We start from the raw sequence: 15,213 nt of genomic DNA, 5'->3' as shown, positions 1-15,213 counted from the left end.
TGATGGATCCATTCATTCCATCTTTTGTTCTCTTCAGCCATCCTTGCTTATGACAAAATAAAAACCAAATGAAGGAATGTGCAAATTAATTTGATACCAAATAAACAAGATGCTGGTTTCCTGGTTACACACACACACCATGCAATCTTAAAAAAAAATAATCCACTATGGTTTGCAGGTACAAAGTATTCTGATTGTAACTTCTTGGGGTCTGTGTGTCTCTTGTGGATGATCGTGCATACCTCTAACACGAGTCACGTACTGGCTCAGATACAAAGCGGTTAGACTCGACGACGCGCCTGGTAGGTGCCCGGTCGGAGGCCGTCGAGGGCGAGTTCTCTTCTGTTACTATCCGGTCTATTATTCTGCAGCTGAGCCTGCCAGGCAGGAGTCCCGCGGCGAGCGTGTACGGGTCCTTAGGATCGCGATCCCTCGCGGGGTTGATTTGAGTTTTCTCCCGGAACCGGCATCATTCTCGGAGCCTACTGAAAAGCAATTTGAGTGGCTTAATTGCCGGGGGAGGGATCATGGGGAAAACATTTCCAGGAATATCTCCAGCCCGAGTTGGCAGCAGTCCTGCCTGCTCTGTGTGCCTCTCTCCTTGGGGCTGTTGTTTTCTTCCTAGCCAGCCGCACCTTGGCCGGCAGAGGCGCCGCTGACTATGGGAACTCCCCCGGGCCCTCCCCGCCGGATGGGGGTCCCCGGCTGGCCTGCCATGTGCCCGCCTTGCGCGCCTGCCGGGGTGAGCCAAGCGGCAGCCGCGGTGGGTGGCGGCGTTTTCGCTTTGTGCGCGCTCGTCGCAGGAGGCAGGGCAGGGCAGAGCTCTGGGCGAAGAAATGGGCGCTCCCTCCTCTTCCTCCTCCGGCCCCCAGAGGCAAGCGAAGGCAGAAGCCGCCTGCAGGAGCGCTGTGCCAGTCTCCCAAAGCCGGCCGCGTCTCCCCCAAGGATGCCGCTGCCGGGAATCTTCTGCTGGGCGCTGCTGACCGGAGGCGGCTTCTTGGCTGAGCTTCCCCCAGCCGATGGGGCAGTGCTGAGCCTCCAGCTGCAAGGCCAGCCGGTGCGGGAAGTCAGCCCGGCTTTCCTGTCTCTCACCCTCGATGCCAACCTGGCCACAGATCCCAGATACATCACCTTTCTCGGGTAAGTATTAAGGAACCCAGCCGTCTCTCCATTCCAGCGCTTCGCGGACTCTTAGCCAGGAGAGGTTTTTTCCACACCTCGCCTGTGAGGCTCCTGTGCCTTCAACAGCCGCGGGACAGGCAGGCACCCAACTGGCAAAGCTCCTGTTCGCTGCACTGGGGAGCTGCACCTGTTAAACGGCAGCCTGGCGGGCACCTCGTAAAAGAGCTAGTAGCTCTCTCAGAAGCCAGGGGGCGGGAGGGGGGGGGCCTGGCTGATAGTCCTGAATAGAATGCTATTTACTTTTTCTCTAGATTTCATTGTTTTGTTTTTTGTTTGAGGGAGGAAGAGAATCGCAGCTGAAGCCCTAAACTTGCTGTGCTGTTAGCTGAAACTTCTCACCAGTGATGCAGATCCCCCCCCAAGTATTTGAGGAGCCCCCCCCCTTTTACTGAACTCTCCACCAACAAACTTAATAAGCCTTATCTTCAATCCCCAAAACAGTTTTCCTCTCTCCATCTCCAAAGTTGCTCCTCCAAAATTAAGTGATGAGTTTCAAGCTTTTCCTCTGTCTGCATTTCTGCTTTCCACTTGGAGAGGAGTTGTGTCACTTTCTTAATTTCTTTGCTCAGGGGCTGGCGTTCAAGACTTCTAGGAAATTTTGCTTCCTGCTCCTGAAGTTCATCTTCCTAATTTCAGTGGAATATGGGGTGAAGAAGGCTCACTGTGATTTCTTGGGGGAAGTCAATGGGAGCCTCCTTGCCCAAGGCAAATAGGCAGCTATGGTAGAGGGGCCTGATCAAAATTGGGACCATACCAGGGGCCAAGGATTGAAACCCCTCCCCCCTTTAGGCCATGAACCCCTTAATCCAAATTGGGACCATACCAGTGGCCAAGGGTTGAAGCCCTCCTCCTCTTAGGCCTTGATCCCACTGATCTGGCTTATGTCCTGTGCCCAGTTGTTATTTAGTAAACAAATAAGCATATCAGTGCCAATGATGTGTTTAGCGTAACATGTAGTTTTGTCCCCAGTGTACATTTCTAAAGAGCCAGTGTGGTGTAGTGGTTAGAGTGTCAGACTAGGACTTGGGAGATGAAGGTTCAAATCCCCATTCAGCTATGAAACTCACTGGGTGATCTGGATCCAGTCCAACTTGTCGTACAGGAGAAGGATTGCAGCTCAGTAGAAGAGCATCTGCTTTGTAAGCAGAAGGTCTCTAGTTCAGCCCCTGGCATCTCCAGTAGAGATGTGCGAACCAGCTTGACCGCGAGTCGGTTCTACTCCAGCTAGTTTGAGGCTTCTAACATTTTTTTAAATTAAGGACTCACCGCTTCTAGGGGGCACTGTTGTGGCCATTGTGGGGGCTCCCACAGTTCCCCCTTCTCCCACTGGCCTCCCCTAGGTCTCAAAACTGTCTGGTTTGGGTGGTTTTCTGCCTGTTCTGGGTCTCTGTGTATGGGTGTTGGCCATTTTGGAGGACACGGCAAATGCACAATAGCCACTTGCATGACCGAGGTTGCCGCCAGTACACAGAGGCCCAGAACGGGCTGGAAACCACCCCAGGCTGTTTCGAGGCCGGAAGTGGGGCTGCTGGAGACACACAGCCTCGCAGCCGTGGCAGTGTCTCCTGGAAGCAGTGAATCCTTAATTTTTTTATTTTTTTAAAAAAAGTTAAACCCCTGAACCAGCTCAAATTTGAGCCGAGCTGGGAGGGTGGGGTGTTCAGGGGTTCACAAAACTGAACATGCCAGTTTCTGTTCGAGTCCGGTTCGGACTTGAACCGAACCAAGCAAACCAATTTTGTGCACACTCCCAATCTCCAGGAGCTTTCCCAGATGCTTTCGCCAGAAACATGCCCATTTCTGTTCGTGTCCGGTTGGTCTCGAACCAAACCAGGCAAACCGATTTTGTGCACACCCCCAGTCTCCAGGGGCTTTCCCAGATGGTGGCTTTACTGCAGCAGGAAGTGCCTACAGTTAAGCTGTTTTGAGCACTGCACCAAAGTGCTACTTTTAAAGGACGCATATAATGTGCAGTAACTGTAAATTGTCAGAAGCAAAGCTGAAATGCCCTTGGCTGTATGAATGGCACCTTCGGTCGCTGTCCCTGACATCACTGTAATTTTTTATTTTATTTTATTTTTTTTGCATTTATATACCGCCTTTCGTTAAAAAGATAACCCCCTCGTTTATCATTTAAAAAGATAAATGGTCCCCTCGTGTGAACTCTACCCAAGTGTAGCGATGCTGCGTTCAATTGCCGTTTGGAACAGCTCCAAGCAGCAAAGGGCAATCTCTGCTTGAAATCCTGGAGGACCATCTACTGTAGAAACAATGCTAGTCTTGGTATAAAGCAGCTACCCCTAGAATTCACAAGAACTCTCGCTTTATCGTGGATTAATTCATCTGGAGCCGACAGCCCTCATCACTGCAACTGCGAAAACAGGTTGGAAAGAATCACCACGTTGGATATTATGGACATGCATTGAAACAAGTGCAGTAAAGGGGGAAACACATCCTTGTAACCTTGGTTATGGCTGCAAAATACAGCCAAAACATGTTCCATGGCAATTAGTCCATCTCGTATTAGGCACATGTCTTTTGCCTTCCCACTCTCCATACGCCTTCATTGGAAGGACTTTGTGTTCATTAAGGACTGTCATGTTACACTTCCATTGCAAGGAGCTGACATCTGCCAGACTAAGGAGCACTCTTAATTGTTATCTGCCTGGCGCTAATATTTTGCATTGCCATTTCCTGTCATTCCCTCCTGGTGCTTTTGGCACATGAGATATGACTTAGGAATCCTGTTTTCCAAGCAGCCAACATAACTCACATTTCTTTCCTCTGTGTGTAGCCACTACATTGCACCACTTTAAAAAACAACTCCAGAGAGGTTTTATCATATGCCAACCAAGTAATGGCTGGTCTTGTGGTAGCAAGCATGACTTGTCCACTTAGCTAAGCAGGGTTTGCCCTGGTTGTATATGAAAGGGGAACTAGAAGTGTGAGCACTGTAAGATATTCCCCTCAGGGGATGGAGCCGCTCTGGGAAGAGCAGAAAGTTCCAAGTTTCCTCCCTGGCTTCTCCAAGATAGGGCTGAGAGAGATTCCTGCCTGCCAGTCTGTGAAGACAATACTGAGCTAGATAGACATAGGAACATAGGAAGCTGCCATATACTGAGTCAGACCATTGGTCTGTCTAGCTCAGTATTGTCTTCACAGATTGGCAGCAGCTTCTCCAAGGTTGCAGGCAGGAATCTCTCTCAGCCCTATCTTGGAGATGCTGCAATGGAGGGAACTTGGAACCTTCTGCTCTTCCCAGAGTGGCTCCATCCCCTGAGGGGAATATCCAATGGTCTGACTCAGTATATGGCAGCTTCCTATGTTCCTATGTTCCTAATTGTTCCCTGTGAGGTTCCAGCCATCTTTGGCAGCTTGTTTACTTTATAAAGCTGTCTTTAACCATCTTTAACCATTGGTCCATCCACCTCAGGACTGTCAGCGCTGACTAGCAGCGGGTGGCTATGTTTTCAAAGAAGGGAGTCTTTCTCAGCACTACTAGGAACTGATCCTGGAGCCTTCTGCATGCAAAGCACATGTTTGACCACTAGGCTACAGAAGTTCCCCAAGGGGCCAGCACAACTCCACTATGAATACAACAAATATTTGCATACCGCTTTCCAACAAAAGGTCCCAAAGTGGTTTACGTAGATAAAAAATAAATAAATAAAATGGCTCCCTGTCCCCAAAAGGCTCACAATCTTAAAAAGAAATCTGAGAGAGCAACAGCCACTGGAGGGATACTGTGCTGGGGATAGATAGGGCCAGTTGCTCTCCCCCTGCTCAATAAAGAGAATCACCACTTTTAAAAGGTGTCTCAGCAGGGGACTAGCACAAACTAAGACCATCTTCCATGTGGCTGACCCTGAAGAAGAGTTAACAGACTTGGAAAATGCCAACAAACCATATTTCGTGCTCTTTTAGAAATTTCTTCTCTTTAGTCCAACTACATCTAGGTAATATCTCCCCACACCCTTCCACAGTGCATTTGTGCTTCCCTGCTAATTGAGCAAAGAGGCACCTTTCAAAGTGGTGTTTGTCTTGTATTTAGCAGGGAGAAAGCACCTGGCCCTATCCAACCCCAGCACAGCATCCCTCTAGTGGCTGTTGCTGGTGTCTACTTCTAGAGCTGCATATATAGATCTTCTCTTATTAATTTTAATTTTTTACATTTTATATCCTGCTCTTCCTCCAAGGAGCCCAGAGGGGTGTACCACATACTTAGGTTTCTCTTCACAACAACCCTGTGAAGTAGGTTCGGCTGAGAGAGAAATGACTGGCCCAGAGTCACCCAGCAAGTATCATGGCTGAATGGGGATTTGAACTCAGGTCTTCCCAGTCCTAGTCCAGCACTCTAACCACTACACCATGCTGGCTCCTTACTTAATCTGAATCTGGGGAGCAGATTATGTCTGCTTTCTGTATATATCTTTTAAAACAGTGCTGCACAACTTTGACCCTCTTGAAGGTGTTGGACAACTTCCATAATCCCTGACTATTGGCCACTGTGGCTGGGGATGATGGGAGTTGTAGTCCAAAAATAGCTGGTGGGTTGAAGTTGTGTAGCCCTGTTTTAAAGGGCATATGTAGCAAATAGGTATTCCACACAAATAGAAATAGGCGGGACAGGGTGTGAGTATTCCACACAAGCACTGTGTCTGACATTGGCAACAGAATTCATCACCCAGCAAATCTCAGCTTCATCCCGTGAATTTCTGAGTTGGAAATGAGCTAACTTGTGACCTGTTGAACCGATTTGTGCCAAACTTGGTATACATGTTAAGATTATAGAGGACATTAAAACTTGATGAATTCCAGAACCCATTTCAAGATGGCAGCTGTGTGTGTGTGTTCCCTCCTAACAACTTTGCAATTCCTGGACCAATTTGGATCAAATTTAGTGCCCCCTAGGGATATTTAAATGGCATCTTTTAAGCTGGTCTTGTGGTCGCAAGCATGACTTGTCCCCTTAGCTAAGCAGGGTCTGCCCTGGTTATATATGAATGGGAGACTTGATGTGTGAGCACTGCAAGATATTCTCCTTAGGGGATGGAGCCGCTCTGGGAAGATCATCTAGGCTCTAAGTTTTTCCCCCTGGTATCTCCAAGAGAGGGCTGAGAGAGAGCCCTGCCTGCAGCCTTGGAGAAGCCACTGCCAGTCTGTGCAGACAATACTGAGCTAGATGGACCAAGGGTCTGACTCAGTATATGGCAGCTTCCTATGTTCCTATGATGATGTCCTTATCTCATTGCCACCCTCCACCACCACCCGTGGTGGACCCTGTTCTTACAGCTGAAACTCTGGCAACTACTGTTTTGCTGAACCCTGCATATTGCATTTGGTGTTGAACAACAAAAAATGCATGAATTTGAAGATGGTAACCATCAATAACAATATAGTGTAAGAGAAGTAGGCAAATTAGTTTTTACCAGAACTTCTCGTCTCTTTTTAGTGCAGCATATGCACAGCCTTGTAGTATCCTTGAGAGAGGCTGAGAGCTGCGTGAGGTTAGATTGACTGGGCACTGTCTGAAAGGCTTACTCGGTTGACTAATTCAGGAATGATTAGACTCCCCATCACAATCATGAGTACTAGCTTTTTTTAAAAAAGGAAAGTTTGTATTTTAAGGGTGCCAAATAAAATGCCGTATAGCACACCTCCACAGTGATGATGTGTATGCAATTGATCTATAAACCTATTCTATCTATCCCCCTCCCTCAGCACCATTTCTCCTCCCTTAGCTCCCTAAAAGTGCTTAATGGATGTCAATATGCTCAGCCGTTATTTTGCGCTGCCCTTTGAGCCTCGCCTTCATGAGCAAAGAGAAGCTAACCAGCAACTAAAAGCCTAATGCTTTTATCAGCTCCAATGGGGAAGTGGCGGATGAGCTGCTGCCTTTTGCCCTTTAACTGATACAAACACTTTCGCTGGGAGGACCACTCTGGGACATTTGCTGTTCTCTCAGGCAGGCTAGGACATTCCGAGGCAACTCTCACACTCTGAGAGTGAGTTGAGGAAGTCTCACGGGGCAAGGTGCTTTTTTGGTTTTGGTTTTGGTTTTGCGGGAGGGTGTGGGGTTTTGTTTTTTTTGACAAGTTTCTTTTTATTAAAAATCAGTGAACTCAGTAGCGCTCTTTGGCCTGGACTTCTGGGCAGAAGTGGCTGATTTGGAGGCGCGGGGGTGGCGCCAAATGCTAAGTGGTCCACTAATTTAAGTGGCAAGATTGTCCATGCAAAATGTAGTATCTCTCTGCAAGTCAGTGAGAAATATCTTATTCAGAATATCATCACACACACACACACACACAAGACTTTCCAGCTTTCCCTGAATATGTTCTGGTGTAAATAATAATGCATTGCAGCTTATCTGTTGGCAGCGGCAGGGGCAGTAGGGGGCCCCCCAAAAGGCCTTTAGGTCCAGGCTCCAAAATTACCAAAGTGCACCTCTGAACATACTACATCACTGATACAACAGAGGCACTACCAATTCACAAACCAGTCACCTTATAGACAGTTACTGCCATACAATATACACAAGGTATTCAAGAACGTATTATCAAATTATGGAGTTGATTGAACAGATCAGGTCTGATTGGGGGATGGGGCCATAGCTCAGTGGTAGAGCACTGTTGTGAACCAGGCCTGATTTGTATACTAAATATGCTTATGAGGTAGCATACAAAACTAGGTCTGTTTAATCAGTGTCACAAAATGACCAGCTCTTTTATACCGTGACCATGTAGGATCTGGGCGCAAGGGAAAAAAGGAGATCAAAGCAATCCTAAATGATTCAATGGGCTTTATTGAGTATAAAAGAATAACAACATCAATCTAACTGAGCAGAAAACAGAACAATCTATCAGTATTGCTAACAATATTGTCAACCCTAGCCAGCAGCAACATTCACCCAGTGTTCCTAACTAACATATGTGTGTGTTAAATCTTCCTAGAGCCTAATATAATTCAGATATAGATGGGAAAAGCAGAGGGGGGGTAAAGAAGGTTGAGGACTGGCATGGTTTGGGGAGATCAGGAATTAGTAGAGGGAAGAGGGGAAAGGAGAAGGAGGGGAAATGATGGAGAGATCCAAGGTTTGTGGAGCAGCATATTACCAGGGTCAGAGGCTTGAGAGCGGTGGGACTTTCAGCTGAAGGAGATAGGCTGTAGCTGGAAACAGGAGCTTGAGAGCGATGATCAAGCAGGCAGTTTGCTCAGAGCAAGGCTGAGAGTCAGAGAACCATGGCTGGGGAAGTCTTGACTTCTCACTGCGCAGCAGAAGTAACAGACAGTTCCTGTCCATGGACAGAGGTCCTGCTTATTGCCCCATGGCTTAGCAGCAAACTCTGGGACAGCTCTTGAGCAAGTATGCTTGTAGGCAAAAGGTTGCTTGGGAGTATCATGGCTGGGGAGTCTTGACTTCTCACTGTGCAGCAGAAGTCACAAACAGACAGTCCCTTCTCCCTGGAAATAGTTCCTGCCTCTAGCTCAGTGGCTTGGGCAGCAAACCCTTGGATTGCCCATGAGCAAGTCTTGCTTGTAGGCAAAAGATTGCTAATCTGCCAGGTCCAGAGACTCCTTCTTATAGTGGTTCCATCCTTTGATGTCCATTTGAGTCAACTGGATCACAAAAGGTGTCCTGTTATCCTCTGAATATTGTCTTTTGGTCAGTCCAGGGTAATCTCAATCCCATCTTCTGTTAGCTGTTATCTTGGGGAGGGGGACATTCTACTGCATCTCTGAGCTGCAAATGGGCATCTTCTCTTGTCCCCAGATTTCCCAGCCTGGTCCCAGAAGGTGTTAAAAGGTGTTAGTACAAGGACTAAATCTACAGATGTTTTCCTAGAGTGGAATTTCTATAGACAGCAACTGAGTATCCCCTTTGGGCATAGTAGAGCAATCATTGACAAAGATTAACATAGACTTCTTGCAACAGGAAAGGGGGATCAGCCTCTGGCCTCTTCCACAGACATTATCTGATAGTGAGTTACATTTTAGCATATTGATAGCTCAGGCCTAGCTCTTGTGTTTCTGTGAGTGCCCATTTCACAGTACAATGCTGGATTGCCTCTTCCTTCACAGAGCAGTTATCTGAGGTAGGCATGAGACCTGGATGTCAGTTCACCTTGAGTTCAGGCATTTAATTGAACTCTTAATAAAATGGAATCAGACACAGGCCTGAATCCTACACAATTCTGGGTTGGTATTCTGGGTTTAATGTTGCGGGTGGTGGTGTTCCCCTACAGCATCTGCTTGGCATGCAGAAGGTCCCAGTTTCCATTCCTGCCATCTGGGAAAGACTCCTGTCTGAAATCTTGCAGAAGCTGCTGCCAGTCAGTGCAGACAATACTAAACTAGATGGACCAATGGTCCAAATGTATTTTGAACAAAGAGCCCAAGCCTGCCAGGAAACGTTTATGGCAACAGGCAATAGTAATGAGTAGAGGGTACAAACAATTGTTTCCAGCTTTCCCTGAGCATGTTCTGGTGTAAAGAAATAGTGCATTGCAGCTGATTGGGCGGCGGTAGGAACTGGGGGGTGGGGCAGGGGGGGCCTTTAGGTCCAGGCTCCAAAATTACCTAGGCGCACCTCTACTCTAACCCATATTAAGACCCTGCGGGGTGGGGGTGGGGGAGGAGGAGAGACATTTTTGGAAGAGCAGTTGTTAGGCTAAATGTTAAGCAGTAGAAACTGGAGTCTTCCTCCACAAATTGCCAGTAAACTCCAGTTGTCCTGAAATCAGCCTATATAATGCGGCTCTACTTCCTCAATAGATAAGTTATGAACCTGTTTGACTGCAGCATCCGTCATTAAGAATCAAGTTTGCCTTCAAGAGCCCTAAAGCCAACACAGGCCAAGTTTATATTACTTGGTAATTGTTGGTGCAACCTTCAGAACATTGAGGTTTTCAATGGCATCTTTATTTATAGTTGGACATTTCTGCATGGAGGCAAAAAACGTGAACTCGTGACTCACAAGCCACTTGCATCAAGGAAGTCGAAGCAAATCCTCAGTCTGTCAGTCTCCTGTGTGCCTCCCTGCTCTGGTGCTAAACTCTTCCAGCTAAAGGAAATAGCTCAGGGCCAAACTACATTTGATGCAGGAGATCCAAGATGGAATCTCCTGATTGTCTTTTCCCCCCCTCACTTAAAGCAGCTGCATATGTGGTCTAAGGGCACATGATAAAGCCACCTTGCTGAAGCTAAGCCGGTCTTGGTGGTGACTGGTGGCTAGATAGGAGACCCATGTATGCCACCTTTGAGGTTGGGGTTGTAGCTCAGTGGTAGAGCATCTGCTTTGCATGCAGAAGGTCCCTGGTTCACTCCCTGGCATCTCTAGGTAGGATTTCGAAAGATGTCTGTCTGAAAAAACCTTGGAGAAGCCACTGCCGGTCAGTGTAGATAATGCTGAGCGATATTATTTATTTATTCAATTTCGATTTATTCAATTGCGATTTGAATGAATCCGTAGTCTGACTCAGTACAAAGTAGCTGCCTATATTAAAAACATAAGAACAGCCCTGATGGATCAGGCCCAGGACCTATCTAGTCCAACATTCTGTTTCCCACAGTGGCCCATGAGATGCTTCTGAGAAGCCCACAGGCAAGAGGTGAGGGCTTGCCCTCTCTCTTGTTGTTGCTCCCCTGCAACTGGTATTCAGAGGCATCTTGCCTCTGAGGCTGGAGATGGCCTATAGCCACCAGACTAGTAGCCACTGATAGACCTGTCATACTTGAATTTGGTAAGCCACTGTGTGAAGCAGGATACTGGACTAGATGGGCCTTGGGCCTGATCCAGCAGGGCTGTTTTTATGTCCAAGCCCCTTTTAAAGCCATCCAAGCTAGTGACCATCACCACATCCCATGGCAGAGAATTACATAGATTAATTATGTGCTGTGTGGGAAAGTACTTTCTTTTGTCAGTCCTAAATTCTCTGGCCATCATTGATTCCTGTTCTAGTGTTGTATGTATGAGAGAAAAATATCTCTGTCCACTCTCTCTGTTCCATGCATAATTTTATATCCCTCTATCATGTCTCCCTGTAGTCATATCTTTTCCAAACTAAAAAGCCCCAGATGCCGTAGCCTTGCTTCATAAGGAAGGTGCTCCAGGCTCCTGATCATCTTCGTTGCCTTCTTCTGCACCTTTCCCAGTTCTACAATGTGCTCCTTAAGATAGGGTGACCAGAACGCTATAGATTTGTATAAGGGCATTATAATATTAACATTTTTATTTTCAGTCCCCTTCATAATGATCCCTAGCATGGAATTTACAGTTTTCATAGCTGCCACACCCTGAAACTTTCAACGAGCTGTCCACCACGACCCCAAGATCCTTCTCCTGGTCAGTCACCGACAGCTCAGATCCCATCAACGTATACTTGAAGTTGGGGTTTTTTGTCCCAATGTGTATCACTTTATACTTGCTTACATTGAACCACATTTGCTATATTGTCATCCATTCCCCCATTTTGAAGAGATCTTTTTGGAGCTCCTCACAATCTGTTTGGGATTTCACTAACCTAAATAGTTTTGTGTCATCTGTGAATTTGGCCACTTCATTGCTTCTAACCCCCAACTTCTAGATCATTTATGACTAAATTAAAGAGCACCGGTCCCAGTACAGATCCCTGGGGGACCCCACTTCTTACTTCCCTCCATTGTGAAACTGTGAATTTATTCCTACCCTCTGTTTCCGGTCCTTCAAACAGTTGCCAATTCACAACTGAACCTGTCCCCTTATCCCATGACTGCTAAGTTTACTCAAAAGCCTTTGATGGGAACTTTGCCAAAAGCTTTTTGGTAGTCCAAGTATACTATGCCAATCTCATCATCGTTATCCACATGCCTGTTGACACTCTCAAAGATCGCCAAATGTTAGTGAGGCAAGACCTGCCCTTGCAGAAGCCATGCTGGTTGTCCTTCAGCAAGGCCTGTTCTTCTATATAACAATTTTATCCTTAAGTATGTTTTCCATCAATGTACCCAGCACAGAAGTTAAGCTAACTAACCTGTAGTTTCCCAGATCCCCTCAGATCCCTTTTTAAAAATTGGAATTACATTAGCTACTTTTTAGCCTCTGGTACAGAGCCTGATTGTAAGGGGTTTATTTTGGGGGGTGGGTTACATACTTGGCTAGAAAAGCCTGTGTCCCTGAGTGTGCTGTCTTTATAGTGCAGAGAGGGGGTGAAAGCAACCACATGGCTAATGGGGAATGCAGCAGAGCAGGGAGGGAGCAAGAAGGAGGAAGGGAGAGACCCCTGAGAGTTTCAGTCTACCAATCAGAGGAAGCCGGCACAGAGAGAGGGGGAATAAAGAGGAAGACCCTTCCTCACTATCTCTACTCCTAATGCTCCTAGTGGTCACTAGGATAGAAGGTGCAAGCAGACGATGCAATTGGAGCTGCTTCTCCAATATTTGGCTTGTGCCATGCTGGAATTGGGGTGTCTTTAATTAGGAAACCCAAATTCTACAAACAGGGTACAGATTGGGCAAGGCTGCTTATGGGCCAGAGTTAGTTCTGTGTTTCTAGAGTGCTATGGGCCACCATTTCCATGGGGCTTCTTCCCATGCTGGTCCAGTAACATGGATAAAGGAAGCATGGTTCTGGAGGTAATAACTACTCCTTCCTTCACCATCATCTGCCTCCCTTTGGACTAGCTGACATTTATGTTGGAAGGAACCACCTCATTGGCTCTGCTCCCAGTGGAGAGTGATTGGAAAGAGGCATAGCCGGAGCAGTGAAGCATTAAGAGGCACAACAGCTAGTCTCCTGTATGGGTGGGTACATGGGAGTCTTTGGCTTCCATGGGAGTCTTGAATTTATTTTATTTGACATGGTGTACTAGAGTTCCCCAGGACCCAGTTTGGGATTTCCTGAGTTACTAGGATGACTTAGAAGTCACTTAGATGGAAAAGCATTTATGTTGTTTCTTGGATTTCAATTTCCCCAGATCCACTAAACTGCGCACATTAGCAAGAGGTTTGTCTCCGGGCTTTTTGCGATTTGGTGGCACCAAAACTGACTTCTTGATCTTCGACCCTAAAAAGGAGCCAACTTTGGAAGAAGAAATCTTTCAGCATTTCCTGGTGAAACAAGGTAGGGTGGAGGTTAACCTATTAAAGTTGATGTATTAAAGATGTACACTGACTAGTGTAATATCTTACAGCTTAGGCCCAGATATTTAAGAGAATGCCTTCTTCACTATGAGCCCCATCGTCCATTGAGGTCATCCGGAGAGGTTCGTCTGCAGTTGCCATGTGTTTGTCTGGTGGCTACACAGGAACGGGCCTTCTCTGATGCCACCCCCAGACTCTGGAATGTGCTCCCTGCTGAAATAAGAGCCTCCCCATCTCTGACAACATTTTAAAAAGTCTCTAAAGACACATTTATTCACCTAAGCTTTTTAACTAGACTTGTGGTTTTAAATTGTTTTAAGGTTTTAATTATTGTTTTAATTTGTTTTATGTTGCTGTAAACCACCCAGAGACGGAAGTCTGGAGTGGTGTGCAGATCTCATGACTTTCAGGCTACTTAGTTATTTATTTTTCATTTGTAGGAATTAAGTTCTGGTTGGGAGACTACTCTTTCCACAAAGAAAAGTAGGTGGTAAGAAGAGAGCTGTCCAAAAGAACACAACCACCCATCCCTCTTTGTATAATATTGTTAGTAGATGCTATTAATCATTGAAGTGAAAAGATCCCCTTTCTAGAACGTCTGCTCAGGCTTTTCATAGAGGGCTGTCAGCTGTTCTATTATACTAGCTGTGCGTGTTGATTGCACCCTGTTTCAGGCATTAAGAGCTGCTGACAATTCTGTATTTCTGCACTAGGCTTTATCATTTATTCAATGGTTTGGTTCAGCCACTTTTTAAAGTGACGGCTCTCTTATATGAGGAGGGAGCAACTGTCCCTGGTCAACCAACCCATCACAGGATCCCTCCAAGCAGCTGTAGCTGGTGTTTCCCATGTGCTTCTTTTAATACAGAGAGCCCCTTTGGGACACTCTCCTCCTCCTTCAGTGGCACAGAAACATAGGAAGCTGCCTTCTGTTAGTCCATCCAGCTCAGTGTTGTCTACACAGACTGGCAGTGGCTTCTCCAAGGCTGCAGGTATGAATCTCTCTCAGCCCTATTTTGGAGATGCTGCCAGGGAGGGAACTTGGAACCTTCTGCGTGCAAGCAGGCTGTTGCTCTTCCCAGAGCGGCTCCATCCCCTGAGGGGAGTATCTTACAGTGCTCACAAATGTAGTCTCACAAATGTAGTCTCCCATTCAAACACAAACCAGGGCAGACCCTGCTTAGCAAAAGGGACCATTCATGCTTGCTACCACAAGACCAGCTCTGCATTTTGCACAAGAGATAAAACACACTGAGCACAATCATAGCTAGAGGTGCTAGTTATTTCAAGGCAAACAATTTAAATTTTTTAGCTGATTGTTAAAAATTAGCATCGACTGCAAAATTAACATTTTAAGTTTATTTTTAGTTGATAGTTTTTAGTTACTTTTTTAACTGACTAATTTAGCAAAATTTTATTGTGATCCAATTGGTCCTCGGGTTATTTAATTAAAGGCTCCTGCTTTTGAATCAGCTGCAATGCAAAGAAGTGCATTTATTGATGACAAAATCAAGCAGCACCTGAACCAAGTGATGTATATAGATGTTTTGCAAAAAGTGTTCAACACCACTGATGTGAGATGCTGCACAGAACGTAATACCGAATCAGCCCCCACTAAGACTTTATTTCATTTATTTTTACATTTCTATCCAATTCTTCCTCCATGGAGCTCAGAGAGGTGTACATGGTTATTTTTATCTTCACAACAACCCTGTGATGTAGGTTAGGTTGAGAGTTAAGTGACTGGCCCAAAGTCGCCCAGTGAGTTCCATGGCTGAATGGGGATTTGAACTCGGGTCTCCCCAGTCCTAGTCCAGCACTCTAACCACAGCAACACCTGTTAAGGTTGCTATGGGGAAGCTCCCGAAGTCAGCCTCCCCATAGTGTACAATTTTTGTACAATGTTACCTTGAT

The 15,213-nt window shown here is 46.3% G+C and overlaps 1 protein-coding gene across 3 annotated transcripts in view; it reads left to right on the top strand.

Moving 5' to 3' along the window:
- Positions 1-286: 286 nt before the first annotated feature.
- The window catches only part of HPSE (heparanase), a 37,550-nt gene continuing 22,623 nt past the window's right edge, over positions 287-15,213 (top strand). For all 3 annotated transcript variants that reach the window (XM_053258562.1, XM_053258561.1, XM_053258563.1), the window contains exons 1-2: positions 287-1,140; positions 13,134-13,279. In XM_053258562.1, the coding sequence (XP_053114537.1) occupies positions 662-1,140; positions 13,134-13,279 (625 nt within the window). In that variant the 5' untranslated portion in view covers positions 287-661. The remainder of the gene's footprint in view (positions 1,141-13,133; positions 13,280-15,213) is intronic.

The sequence above is a fragment of the Hemicordylus capensis genome, chromosome 5 (genome assembly GCF_027244095.1).
Source record: "Hemicordylus capensis ecotype Gifberg chromosome 5, rHemCap1.1.pri, whole genome shotgun sequence".
Classification (NCBI taxonomy): domain Eukaryota; kingdom Metazoa; phylum Chordata; class Lepidosauria; order Squamata; family Cordylidae; genus Hemicordylus; species Hemicordylus capensis.
Note: the sequence above shows the minus strand (reverse complement) of the source record. Positions and strands in the feature narration are given on the sequence as shown.